This window comes from Zalophus californianus, chromosome 2 (genome assembly GCF_009762305.2).
Source record: "Zalophus californianus isolate mZalCal1 chromosome 2, mZalCal1.pri.v2, whole genome shotgun sequence".
NCBI lineage: Eukaryota > Metazoa > Chordata > Mammalia > Carnivora > Otariidae > Zalophus > Zalophus californianus.
Genome location: NC_045596.1, coordinates 34,519,878 through 34,533,763, shown reverse-complemented (window position 1 = coordinate 34,533,763; position 13,886 = coordinate 34,519,878). Strand labels below are relative to the sequence as shown.

The following is a 13,886-nucleotide window of genomic DNA, read 5'->3' as shown; positions in this document are numbered from 1 at the left end:
GTAGGAAGAGAGTGTGTAAAACTCTTTCACTGGTATGACACAATGTTAGTGAGTATTGGAAAACAGATATCCTCATATTCTTCTCTGCAAATAGAAACTGGTACCACCTTTCTGGAAGGCAATTTTGCAGCATGTGTCCAAAGCTTTTTTGAAAGTGTGTACTCTTTGATCATTTCACTTTTAGGGAGGCACGCTAAGCAAGTCATGTGGCTATGCAGAGATTTAGCTAAAAGCGTACCTAGAGCAGTGCTTTTAAATATACTTTAATAATTAGAAGCAAATTCAATGTTGAACAAAACAGAGTTGACTAAACTATGGCTTCTCGCGTAATACCATACAACCATAAAAATACATCAGAAGAAGAATATTTCATAACCTGGGAAGATGTTCATGATATATAATCTAGGAGGAAGAGGAGATCACAAAGCAGTCCATAGAGAATGTTTCCCATTTTAAAAACATTTATATATGCATATGGAAAAAAAGACTGAACAGTTATAGAAGAAATCCAAGTATAATTCTTTTTTAAAAAGATTCATTTATTTATTTGAGAGAACGAGAGAGAGAGAGGCAGAGGGAGAGAGAATCTCAAGCCCGGACCTGGGTGTCGATCCCACGTCCCTTGAGATCACAACCGGAGCCAAAACCAAGAGTCGGATGCTTCACCGACTGCACTACCCAGGCGCCCCACAAGAATAATTCTTTTTAAGGACCACATGCTATAACGTTTTCTAAAACAGATATTTCCTTGAAATAAGAAAAAAAAGTAATTAACAATAAAAATAGGAAGAGGGCACCCAGGTCCAGCTCTCTGTTGGGTGCCGTCTGCTCTGGCCCGATCATCTCCCAGGAGCAATCAGGAACCTCCCTGGAGGGTTTTTGCTGCCCTCTGCACACAGAGATGAGGGGACAGAATAAGTAGCTCCCTGAGTAGAAGGCAGTTTCAGCAGATGGTGGACAGATCACTGCCCAGCAGCTGCCAAATAAGGAACTTGGCCCAAGAGTGCAGGCCTGGCCAAGGCAAGACCAAGAAACGCACTCTGGCCTCAACTCAGCCTCTGGAAGGGCAGGGTCTGGCCCTACCCTGGGGTTGTCTGGTGCTCTGTGGCTCACCTCGCAGCGGTTAATGCTGTTCTTTCAAGAGGTTTCCCTGGGGTTTGGGTTAAAGCTGTTGGCCTCTGCTCTGCAGTCTCTTGTGTGACTCACTGTGATGTTTTGTCCATTATTTTGTCCCACTTCCCTCCTAGCAGCTTCCCTGCCTCCTCTTAAAAAATGTCTTGCCCTCCTCCTCCCCACTAAGCCTGATCCCACATGGTGAAGGTTTATGAATAAGCCAGAGAGGAGGGAGTTCGTGATTAGAACCCTCAGCCTCCTAATTCTTTCGGCTGCGGTGTAACTTAGGACCTTAAACAAATAGGAGAAAGAAAGGGAGAAGGAGAGAGGGGCAGGGAGGGAGAGAGAGGAGAAATGTTGTGTGTTTAGGAAGAAAATTAATATTCTCCATTATATCTAACTGGGGGAATTCTACAAACATGCATCACTGTAACCATTTTATCGTCTTCTGGCTCCTAAGGTCTAGGACACATGGTGCCTGTCCCTGAGTACTGGATTACGTTTCCTTCTAAATTCTGAATCAGCTGAAATTCACATTAAAATGCATGATGCTGCAGTATATTACTGGCAAACCCCACAAACTTCCTAAATAAAGTAAAATGACACAAACAAACAACAACAACAGCAGGCTCTTCTGAAAACCCAGAAAGGAAAATATCTTTAGAAGTTTTAGAATTCTCTTGCGTTTTTATATGTATTTCAAGGCTGAGCAGTTTAAGACCATGAACGACTCGACTGCTTCCGACACAACGCTCACTTGGCTCCCTGGGCCGAGTCAAATGCAAGACCATTTTCTTGGAATTAATTCTGTGTATCATGGAGGCCATGCGTACCAGGAACTCGGCATGCTTTGCTTGTGGGTGCAGGAAATGGTGACCTACTAGGTCTGATGGAAGTGACAGAGGGAAGGGCCACCTAAAAGAGCTGCTCCCTCTTCTGGAATGCCCTTTCTTTCATCACCAGTGCTTCTTCTGTCTGTGATCTCTGGCTTTTGGCACCTTCCTTTGAAAATACTCCCAGAGAACAAAATTCTAAGACTTTAATGTAAAGAATGGAGAAACAGGACAATCACTCTCCTCTTTCCTGCTCGTGGTGTTGTACTCTTCCCTGACCCCTAAACACACTGCCTCTTATGTTGCTTCTTTCATAGAGAAATGTACGTAGAGGAGATTCCTAAGCCCTGCCCCCAAATAATAATAATAATAATAAAAATTAAGAGAATGTTAGGACTCAAAAGAACCTCACAAATTTATATCCCAATTCCTGAGGCCACTAAGACCTCTCCCCAGACTGAGCAGTGACCGGTCTGATGGCCAGTCTAGTGTAGAGATCCAGACCCTGCAAATTCAGTGCCCCAACAAAGGCATGCTGCACTGTGGGGGGTCCCCACCTTCAGTCCAGTGGTTCTCCCTCCCCTCAGAAGCCTGTAGACCTTGGATTTGCTCCATCTCAAAAATGAACTTTCAAGACAATATCTGAACACTTCCAAAGTGCAGATTTCTGGGACATCAGAGGATAGATGTTTAATAAATATGGGTCAGACTAGTGAAGGGTTGATACCATCAAGTGCTACCAACGTAGAGAAGCGTGTTAATGAGGATCACTTAACCTAAGTAACAGAAGTGAAGATCTTGCCCTCAGATATAGGAGAGAGTTTTTGTTTTGAGGTTCCCTGTTGGGCCCCCTGAAATCCCAGGACTAGGCAGAAGAATTGTGTACTCTGCCTACCTGAAGGCTCTACTTCTTTTTTTTTTTTAAAGATTTTATTTATTTATTTGACAGAGAGAGACACGGTGAGAGAGGGAACACAAGCAGGGGGAGTGGGAGAGGGAGAAGCAGGCTTCCCGCTGAGCAGGGAGCCCGATGTGGGGCTCGATGTGGGGCTCGATGTGGGGCTCGATGTGGGGCTCGATCCCAGGACCCTGGGATCCTGACCTGAGCCGAAGGCAGACGCTTAACGACTGAGCCACCCAGGCGCCCCCTGAAGGCTCTACTTCTATAACATCTCTTGAATCCCTTGACCTCTCTTCATCCTACATTGCTATTCTCTTGCTTAGGTATCCATCATTTCTTACCTAGAACAAGCCTCTTAATTTATCTCTTGGCTTCCCCACTTCTTCATTCCCTCCCCCCAAATCCCACTACACTGCATCCATAGTCCTGCAGGACCTGATTCCAGCCATCTCTCCTACCTTCTGTCTCATCACGCCCCTCCTTGTGTGGCTCCCACCCCCTGAATCTTTCCTGCTCTAACAAAACGCTAAATGGAACTACTTATAGACTCCCAAACACTCCATGCTCTCTGACTTTGGAGTCACTGATGATCGCTGATTCCTATGCCTGCAACTTTCTCCTTTTCTACTTTACCACCATTTTATTTGCTTACTCCTACTCACTCTTTAGTACCTAGCATAAAGGATGTCACCTCTTTCAGAATCCTTCCTTGACACTCTAAGAAACTACATGTCCATTATGAGCCTATGGGAGTTCTTTTCTACGGCATCCTTATTCCAGAATCAGGCTGACAGAGGAGCCACCACCTGAGCTCCATCAGCTGCCATAAAACAGGGCAAAAGAGAGTGGGTAGAGAGACTCGGACACTAAGTCTGAAGGCTTCCACCCGGAAGTCACACTTTACACTTCCATTCAACTTTCATTGCCCAAAGCAAGTCGTATGGCCATATCGAACTTTTAAGGGTTAGGGAAGTTAAATCATACTATGCGCCTAGAAATAGGGAGAACTGGGAATATTTGTTAAGCAGCCCTAGTGACTTACACATTAAAGTAAGTTGAGGCCTGGAAGATCCCCAATGGATTTGGTGATCTTAATGAGAAGTGTTTAATTTGTGTGACGGTGGTGGGAGCCATGTCAGAGGAAGCTGTGTGTGACTGAGAAGTAAAGAAATAAAAAGAGTGAGAACAACAGACCACTCTTTCCAAGATGTTTGACTGTAAAGTAGAGGAGGTAGATAAATGGTGGTGGTGGTGGTGGTGGGTGCCGCCAAGGAAGAAAATAGTGTTTGGTAGTTAGTTATGAGTATGAGTGTAGCTTGAGCACGTTTATATGACACAGGATACATCCAGGTGAGCATGAGTGTTTGAAGATTCCTAAGAAGAGGAGTTGGGTAAGGTCTTCGAGCCGGTGGAAGAGACTGGACTCTAAAGCATGGTGGAAGGATGGGCTTTAGATTAGAATAGGCTTCCCTCCTGGATACAGTAGGAACAATGGAGAAGCAAGTGCGCACAGATGTCAACCGCTTTATAGATTGGGAAGTAGGAAGTTGAGGGAATCTTGTTCAGTGGCTTCTGTTATTGTGAAATTAATTGATATAAAGCTGTCATAATCTATTCCACTTGGGGAAATTTAGGAGACTGTTAGGGGGGAATAAAAGGATGCCCCTTTGTAATACTTGTGGTTTCCTAGCATAAAGGTTGGGAGGATGCTAAGCATATCGCTTCTCTGTACACAAGACCCCAAACTGAAATGCCATCTTCTAAGCACACATATAAACCCAGTGAAAACTGGCTCATTCATAGGAGTTTTAACATGGCTATGAAATGAAAGTCTGTTTTTGCCCAAACTCACCCCCAAATATACAGGGATATTTATTAACCCCAGAAGCTTTCTCCCCACCCGCTTTCTGTCTTCAACCTGAAAATGATTTCTCAACACATACCATACTCACACAGGTTAGGACGACGTTGCTTAGCTGAGAAGAATAATCTTACCTGATCCTTTTCTTTGGAGCAGAAGAAGATGCCTTCAAAGTTTCAGGACATTGCTACCTTAGGATGTTGCTATTCTAGTTTTTCTGGCAGCTGCTGGCCTGGAAAATCATGATCCTCTCCGTAAATGTTCTTCTGCACCCTGCAAGCTTGCTCAGGTCTCATGATTATTTTTTTTCCTCCTTTTTCAAATAGTTTTTTTTTCTTTTTTGGTTCAGACAGAAAGGCCTCCCTGCCTAATTTAATTTTGTTTCTCCTTTCTTTGTTACAAGCAGATGTCACTTTTACATCTGTGACTCTGATCAAATGCCCCATGTCTCCCCACCACCAGCCCAGCAGATGTTACTACTATTAGCCAAACTCCAGCAAAAAGAAAAAAAAAAAAAAGGTAACAGGCAGCCCCTTCTGCTAATCATAGCATTGGTCAGGGAGACAACTAGAGAAGTAGAACGGGGCTCTTCCGTGATGATGTCCTTAAAAAGATACATACTGGAGATCTGTATCCCATCACCTATATGGAGGATAGCACTTAGATATGGGGTGTCTCTGAAGTGAATTTAAATACAGAAACACCATCTATGAGTTAGCCATAAAGCTCCAACCCAAACCCACACAGCTAACCCAGGGCAGATGTCTTTTAAAGTGACATGACCCTGGACACATAATATTTATATGCAGGAGTAAAGCACCACATTAATCCTGCATAAATATTGTGTAAAAAATAAGACAAAACATATAATTAACTTCTACACATACATGTCTTCCAGTATATTCTTAAGAGAAATTTTCTGCCCGATTGCTTTATTTTCTCCCATTTGGTATCGTAGAGCCTGCTCTTTCATATGCATTATAAACATGCAATAGGAAAGACCAGGTCCATGCACTGTCTAAATTCCAAAGTGTTTAATATGCAATTCAAGGAGACTCTACCATCATCATCATCTTCTTCATCGTCATCACCACCATCATCATCACCATCATCATCATACTCACATCTGACATTCACTGGATTCTTTCCAGGTGCCAAGCACTGTGTTAATTGCTTTGCACACGCTATTGTCAATCAGTTAATGATTGTTAGTCCCACAGTGCCAGGAGGTTAGTTACCAGAAATACGAAGAATTTCTATTATGAAATGTGTATTACGGTTGCTAGGCAAATGGAAAATGTGGAAAAAATTCTAAAATGCTAGGAGATGGTCTCTACCAGTGGATCTTCATACTTGGGGATGCTGTGGTTGGTTTGCTTGATGTTCCAGGGAAATGCTCTCAATAAATTCTGACTAGGTCATTTTCTTAGTGCAGGTGAATGAGAAAGGCTCCTGCCTGCAGAAATCTTTTTGGAGAAACCCAAGGACAAATCTTGCCTTTTAAATTCTCTGGTTGAGAGAATTGTTGGTTCTGAGGAGAGCTTTTGGCAGTCAGTGGCCTCGCTGTGCTAGGATAATTTGGATGCAATATCAAATAAAGCAATCAAAAGAAAATTCCTCTGAAACTCTCACTGGTATTTAATATTTTATTCATTCCCATGTTATTGTGCTTCGCCTGCGGTGAAACAGCCTCAAAACAGCCTCCTAGGAGTGAGGCATTAGGAGGCTGACAAGCGTTTTCCCATGAATTGCTACTACAATACAATGGCATTTTGTTTGCTGTTTTGTTTCCTTGTCTTCTAACATTCTTTCTGACTTTCAAGGAAAAAAAGAAGAAAAAGAAACCTTCCTATGAATGGCAAAGAAAAGGAAAGAAAAGTTTCTTTTAAACTTTCAACCTTTTTCATTTGGTACTGGGTAGCATGTAAACATTTTTTTTTCTCATGGTATATATGCCGGTAGTTTCTTCCCTTTGTGTGTGTGTGTGTGTGTGTGTGTGTGTGTGTGTGTGTGTGTGTGTGCGCGCGCGCGCGGGCGCTTTAAATAGCTTTTTTCTTTCTTTCTTTTACCACAGCATTGCCTTTCCATTATTGATTCAGAAAATCGGCAGGGAAAAAAAAAAAACAACAACCGTGTACACATATTAAGAAAGGGAAGTCAGAGGAAGATGGATCAAACCATCCATCTATCCATGCGGTCATTTATCTATCAATCTATCTCCGCTACCCACCCGCCTCTATTAAAATAAATAGCAGGCACTGTACACATTGCTGGTTGGCTGAAGTTGTGATCTGGACAAAAGGTCTGTTTGGGAAAAGGATGCTGAAGCTCTAATTCTATTTGTGCCGGTTGAAAATCAGGAGGGGTTTTTCTACACTTCACTTTTATTAGATTATTTCTTATAGATGGTTTCTTTTTTCCTCCCAGACGCGTGGTGGAGGCTGCTGAAGCAGTTGGTCTATAGTTGGAATAATTAAATTAACCATTTGGTACAACTTTTAGGGGAGAGCTCGCGTGTAGAAAGCACAACTCCAACAAAACAGGGCGCTGGGGCTGGGGCTCCGGTCTGGCCCAGCCCGGCAAGCCTTTCATCTTCGGAGCAGAAGCAGGACCCCGGGCCACAAAAGACCCACAGAGGGGACGACGGGCCAGGGACGGTGGGGGTGGGGTGGGGTGGGAAGAGGGACGGTGACACTGAACAAAATAAACCTACAAGGCCTACAAAGGGGAAAATGAAGTCAAGCGCATTTGCTCATCGGACCGTGCGGTCCCGGCGCTGAAAGGTCCCCTGGTACAAAGAGAAGGAGGCGCACAGCACCCCGCCCGGGCGAGGCCGGACAGCAGGGGGCGCCTGGAGAGAGGCCTGGGCCGACCGGGGCACCGGGGAGAGACCGGGGCGGTGGGGCGGGGGAGGCGGGGAGGGAGGCGGGTGGGCGCCGCGGAGCGCAGGGCTGGGAGAAACCCAGCCCCCGGGGCCGCGGGGCCGCGGGGAGCGCGGGGCGGTGCCCAGCTCCGGCCCGAGGCTGGGCCTGCCCCTCACACCCTACCCCGCCCCGGTACCCCCCAGCGGCCTCGCACTTCCCTCGCCGGGGCGCCTTGGGCCCCGCTCCCCTGCTTCTCCCGGTGTCACCCTCGGAAGCCTCCAGATCCAGCTCCCCAGTGCGGCACACAGCACCCCCCACGTCAACAGCTCCTGCGCACCCAAGACTGCCCTCCTGCACCGACTAAATCCCAAAGTTCTACATCGTCACTCAAGAGCCATCACCCTCAGTAGCTGTTGACATAAACCCTGCTCCTCCGAGCTCCCTTCACACTCCGAGTCCGCGGCCCGCCTCCGCCCCAAGGGCTATAGGGGCCTCCGGGGACTGTCTGCAAATTGGGATGCAAGGTGTAATTGCCCCGCACTCAGGGCGGGCGTAGGGCCCGGGCCCCGGGCGCAGACCCCGTGACACCGGTCGGGGATGGAGCTTCTTGGGCAGAGAGCGCGCGCTGTACACCCGGCGGAGACACAACCCCCGGTGCACCAAGGCACGGGCGCCAAGAGAGGTGTAAGCCTGGTATTTGCCAAGCCAAGGGCCTTGAAGCCGAAACGCGTCCCCTCCCAGACGCTGTGTCACACTTCTGCAGAGAAAGGGCTGAAACTCCACGTGAGCGGGAGGAGCGGGCTAACCCGGCGCCACCCAGGCCAGTGCTCCCTGCATCCACACCCCTTGAATGCGGGCCTGGGGCAGCAGGGTCGCGTTGGGAAAAACCCGGAGGCACCCCCCCAAAAGTTCGAGGGATTCGAAAAACCTGGACAATCGCTGCCTTATGTTTGACAACCTATCCTCCACCTCCCTAAAGGCGGGGTGGGGGGGGGAGGGTGGTGGTGTAAATAAGGGTGGGGAAATTCCATGGGTAGCGTCTGAAGGGGCACAGCCACCTCCCGATCTAAATGCAGATTCATATTCATGAGAACGGGATAAATAAAGACAAATCCCCACTGTAATAACACTTGGATTCCCATCCGTCTTTGCTGGCCTTTAGGTTTAGGGGACCGAAGACGGATGTTTGCATCTCTTTTCTCCTCTTGTCTGGTGACCATAAAGAAAAACCATTTAGAGTGTTGCAATTTGTTTCTCGCCGCAGTACAACCTTGTACACATTTATTTTCATTTCACCCCCGTGCACAAAAAAAGTGCACACTGGTCACCAAGGGCCCTTCTTTATCAAATACGCATTGTACAACATACAACTGCAATAAAACTATCAGCCCTCCCCATAAAACTATCACCAAGCCGCTCTGCGGGTCCTGCTGCCTGCACTCCCGACATTAGGTCTTGCCAACGTCCACAGGATGCGCCATCACCTGAAATCAGCCTGAAACTCACCCAGCAGAGAAGCACAAGGCTGGGGGGCCGCCGTCCCTGTTTAATCCATTACAGCGTCCGCCGCAGTTTAGTGCTCAATAAAACACGGGGGCAGTGGAGAGCGGGCGCCCATCCACTCCCCAGCACTAGCATTGAATTAAACCACTTAGTTTGGCAAACACTGAACGCCTAAATGCCCCTATAAAGACTTTATGAGTTTGTTACTTTAATTACTGACTTGTTACAGAGCACATAAAGGGGGTAATGAATGCAATAAAACTAATTATCTACACATTTAATTCATATAAAATATCCAGGGTTTGTTTACACCACCCGGCGATTCAACTAAGCATTCCTCCTCTTGCCTACCGAGAGAAAGGATTTAATGAAATACTTTTCCTTATTCTGCTAGAGCCTAACGAACCAAATGAAAATTACCCTCCGCTTAAATCATGGGGCCACTGAGGTCCACAAATCACCGTTCGCCTCTTTGTCTGCAGCTTGCTGCCAGCACCCTAGAGCCTGAGGAGTTGGAGGAGGAAAGTGTTCGACCTGGAGCCTGGGCATTTTGAGAGCAAAGATTTCTCTCACTGCAGTCAACACACCTAAAAGGCAAGCGGACAGCAATCCTCTTTGCGAAACCCCGGGTCTCTGGTAGATTGGGGGCACCTGCAAAAGTGTAGGTGATAAAAGAGGAGAGTGCCCGAGAGGGATGGAAGAGGGGACACATTTGGGGACACTTCGTGCCCACTTGCTAGTCATGGCGCAATTAAAATCAACAACCACACAGAACCTCCAAACCAACAAAATGCAAACTCCGAGCTAATGCAGAAAGACAGAGAGCAGACCTCAAAGAAGTCATCAGTAGAGACAATCCAGATGTTTCACATTCAAGAGCTTTACTCAGATGTTGCTTTATTTTTTTAAACAGCTGTGTAAGCGGAGTCTCTAGAAAAGCATGTTAAGCTGCGACAAGAAATGCAATTTATAAGATGCTCTTTTTTTTTTTTTTAACCCCCTCTACCAGGTGTATTTAAAAGAAATCCGCTTATCCTTCACATAAACCCCCTTGGCCCACTTACTCTATGTTACAGGGCGCCTGAGTCTTGCCAATGTCCCAGTCCTTTATAACATTTCATGCACTTCAGGGGGTAGGCTTGTTGTTAAATTGAGCGTGTAACGCTCTTACAAAACAGGTTTTCTATGACATCAAGGTTTCTTCTCCCTAACCGAGGGGGAAAAAAAAAAGAGGACGAAGAAGGGGGAAAACACACACACTATCTCAATTTATGCCTAAGGTATATGATCAGTTAAAAAGGCTTAAAAGCTCGGGGAAATTGGATCAGGGAGAATCGTCACCCAACTTTCATTATTTCCAAGTAGTGTGATTGAATTAAAGGGCAGGGAGCTGGTTAGAAGGGAGGATCAGGGGCTCAGTGCGTAATGGTGTGGTATTAAATTCTAATTAGAGATGCAGGAATCAATGATAGGGAGGTTGGACAGCTCAGTTCCCCAGTGCCAGCCCAATAGACGGATGAGTTATTGTCATGTAAAAAGCGCCAGCAATAAGACCAACCGCTTTGCTATTGTCCAAGTGGAAAGAGCCAAGTTTATTATGAGGACTATATGCTCTAGAGACCTCAGACAAGGCATCTCATAGGAGGCTTTTTCATAAAACTAGGCTCTGCTGGTAGTAAGGAGGCCAGTTTGGAGGCAGGCGTTGAGCTGTGCACATCTCCCCACTCCAGCCACCTTCTCCATACCCATCTTTTATTTCATTTTTCCACTTGGCTGAGCCATCCAGAGCCTTTTCAATGTATAAAATGGAATATTCTTACCTCAATTCCTCTGCCTACGAGTCCTGTATGGCTGGGATGGACACCTCGAGCCTGGCTTCAGCCTATGCTGACTTCAGTTCCTGCAGCCAGGCCAGTGGCTTCCAGTATAACCCGATAAGGACCACTTTTGGGGCCACGTCCGGCTGCCCGTCCCTCACGCCGGGATCCTGCAGCCTCGGCACCCTCAGGGACCACCAGAGCAGTCCGTACGCCGCAGGTAAGGACCGCCAGCTTTCTCAGCCGAGGAAGCCGCCTTTCCGCTCGTATATAGGAAGCCTTGATTGCATTTGAAAATGGAAATGTGTTTAGTATTTACCAAACGAAATTTGCTTACACAAATGAAAGAATTTATCACGTTAGAAGCGATTGCAGGGAGGGGTAATTCACTTACAGGGTTACACTATCCTAGTCACACCCGAACCGCCAACAAAATTATCTTAAGCTGCCAAAATGATAGGCATAATTTATTTACTTTGCGATGAGACGTAAAGCTTAGAAAATAATTAAATAACAAAGAGTAAAGCTCATTACTGGCAGTGTCTCTCTCTCTCTCTTTTTAAGAACCGACAGCGGCTCACACCTCTTTGGCTGGTCATTTTTATGATTATTTCTTTAATTTATTATTTTTTTTGCAGCACTCTTCCCCCAACTTTTGGGCAAGGTCAACTTCTGAGAATTGAAAAGTTCCAACAGTGGGAGTGTTGGGTAACTTCTTCCCTGGTTCCCTGGTATTCCGAATGATGTTTTTGGACTTTTTTCCTCTCTCGTTTTTCCTTATCAAAGCATTATCCCGTGTCCCGGCCCTCGGCCGTCCCCACTGCGCTATTTCAACCCATCCAAAGGCGCCCGTGCCAAGAGGGGACTCCTCCAAAGCCCGAGGTTCGCCGGTTCCGGTATATAACTAATTTGCTCGGTTTTTCTCGGCAGCTCCTCGCAGCCAGTCGCCCGCGCGGGCGCCGGTGGCCGCTCCAGTGCTACCTGACCTTGGAGTCCGCACATTCCGGCTCCGCGGCGCGCGCGCTCCGGACAGTTTTGCTCACACGCTGTCCCCTCTGTCGTCCCCCAGTTCCTTACAAACTTTTCACCGACCACGGCGGCCTCAACGAGAAGCGCAAGCAGCGGCGCATCCGCACCACTTTCACTAGTGCGCAGCTCAAAGAGCTGGAGAGGGTCTTCGCAGAGACGCACTACCCTGACATCTATACCCGGGAGGAGCTGGCCCTGAAGATCGACCTCACCGAAGCGCGAGTCCAGGTACGCGCGCCCACAAACCGACCCTGCGTCGCCGCACCGGGCCGGGTAGGGTACGGTGGCGGGGACCGGGCGGTGCTCCTGAAGGTTCGGAATACCCGGCCCTCTCAAAGACAAGAAGGGCCCGGGACCCAGGGCTGAGCAGAGAGGCCAAGTTCGGAGGGGCTGTGCGCACGAGGAAGCGTTAGGGTGCGCGCTCTTGTTTATATGTGCACAGGTGCAAAGCCTTTCCCACCCCATGTAGCCCTGCAGAGACTTTCGGGGTCTTGGGACGTGAATGAGCTAGGCTTTTGCAGGACAGAAAGTGCCTTGTAGGAGGCGTGCAGACTTTGCCTCCGTATTCGACGTGGGCTTTTTGTTTTTGTTTTTCTGCCTCCTAACTCAAGCTCTTTTAACTTGGAACCATGAGTGTGGGTGCATTTTCCCGGTAACTATGACTTGGAACCCATTTGCAAAGGGGTTGTGACTCCATGGGGGTCACGAAACGCGGCTAACTCTAACCTTTTAGGGAAACAGATGCACTCACAAGCTGGCCAAGGCGCCTCTCCAGGTGAGCCCCATTGTACGCTGTATCAGGCCTAAAGGCCAGGATGCGCGGCGAGCATCAAACCCAAAGACCCCCCTCCTCCTTCTACCAATTAGCCTTTAACCTTAGACTTGCGGCCTAGCGGTTACGGCGAGGGTGGGGCGGTTCCAGAAATAGACTGAGCAAAGGCCCGCCAAAATAAAGTCTTCCATTTTAGGGCCTTTCTGGGACCTGGGGTCTTCTAACCTCTCCTGCAAGCAACCATTTCGCTGGCTTGCTCCGGTGACCTTAAGAAAGTTTCTCCGAAGACGCAAGGGCAACAAGGGCGGGGGCAGACTTGGTGGCGGGGTTTTAAAACAAGCCGAAACGGAACGTAGGCCGTCCTAATCCACGCTTTGTCTTTCCCTGCTTCACCGCCTCGCCTCTCCTCTCCGGCCAGGTGTGGTTCCAGAACCGCCGCGCCAAGTTCCGCAAGCAGGAGCGCGCGGCTGCGGCCGCCGCGGCCGCGGCCAAGAACGGCTCTTCGGGAAAGAAATCCGACTCGTCCCGGGACGACGAGAGCAAAGAGGCCAAGAGTACCGACCCGGACAGCACTGGGGGCCCCGGCCCCAACCCCAACCCCACTCCCAGCTGCGGGGCGAGTGGCGGCGGCGGCGGCGGACCCAGCCCGGCAGGAGCCCCGGGGGCCGCGGGGCCCGGGGGCCCGGGAGGCGAACCCGGCAAGGGCGGCGCGGCGGCAGCGGCGGCGGCGGCGGCGGCGGCGGCAGCGGCGGCGGCGGCGGCGGCTGCCGGAGGCCTGGCTGCGGCCGGGGGCCCTGGACAAGGCTGGGCTCCCGGCCCCGGCCCCATCACCTCCATCCCGGATTCGCTCGGGGGCCCCTTCGCCAGCGTCCTATCTTCGCTCCAAAGACCCAACGGTGCCAAAGCCGCCTTAGTGAAGAGCAGTATGTTCTGATCTGGGATGTGCGGCGGCGGCGGCGGCGGCGGCGGCGCGCGAGCCGGGTCCGGGCGGGCGAGTGGGCGAGCGGGTAGGCTCAAGGCTATTGTCGTCGCTGCTGCCGTGGCTTTTCGTTGAGAGCCTAAAGTCATCGCGATAAGAATAAAGAGAAAATGGCGTCGCCCCCATTTCAACCCCACTCCTACACCCCATCCTGAACCCCCCAGCAACACAAAACTCAAAACTTCCCTAGCTTCGCACCTGCCTCAGGGCCGCG

General features: G+C 48.9%; 1 protein-coding gene across 1 annotated transcript; it reads left to right on the top strand.

Moving 5' to 3' along the window:
• The first annotated feature begins 10,871 nt into the window (after positions 1 to 10,871).
• On the top strand, positions 10,872 to 13,627 carry PHOX2B (paired like homeobox 2B). The gene is made up of 3 exons (XM_027597372.2): positions 10,872 to 11,112; positions 11,962 to 12,149; positions 13,112 to 13,627. The coding sequence occupies exons 1-3, from the start codon at positions 10,872 to 10,874 to the stop codon at positions 13,625 to 13,627; spliced, it is 945 nt and encodes a 314-aa protein (XP_027453173.1).
• Positions 13,628 to 13,886: the final 259 nt, after the last annotated feature.

Excerpts from the sequence above, each read along its gene's own strand:
- PHOX2B (XM_027597372.2), top strand. The coding sequence starts at position 10,872 with ATGTATAAAATGGAATATTCTTACCTCAATTCCTCTGCCTACGAGTCC. Across the intron at positions 11,113-11,961 it reads GAGCAGTCCGTACGCCGCAG|TTCCTTACAAACTTTTCACC; the intron begins GTAAGGACCGCC and ends GTCGTCCCCCAG. Across the intron at positions 12,150-13,111 it reads TCACCGAAGCGCGAGTCCAG|GTGTGGTTCCAGAACCGCCG; the intron begins GTACGCGCGCCC and ends CTCTCCGGCCAG.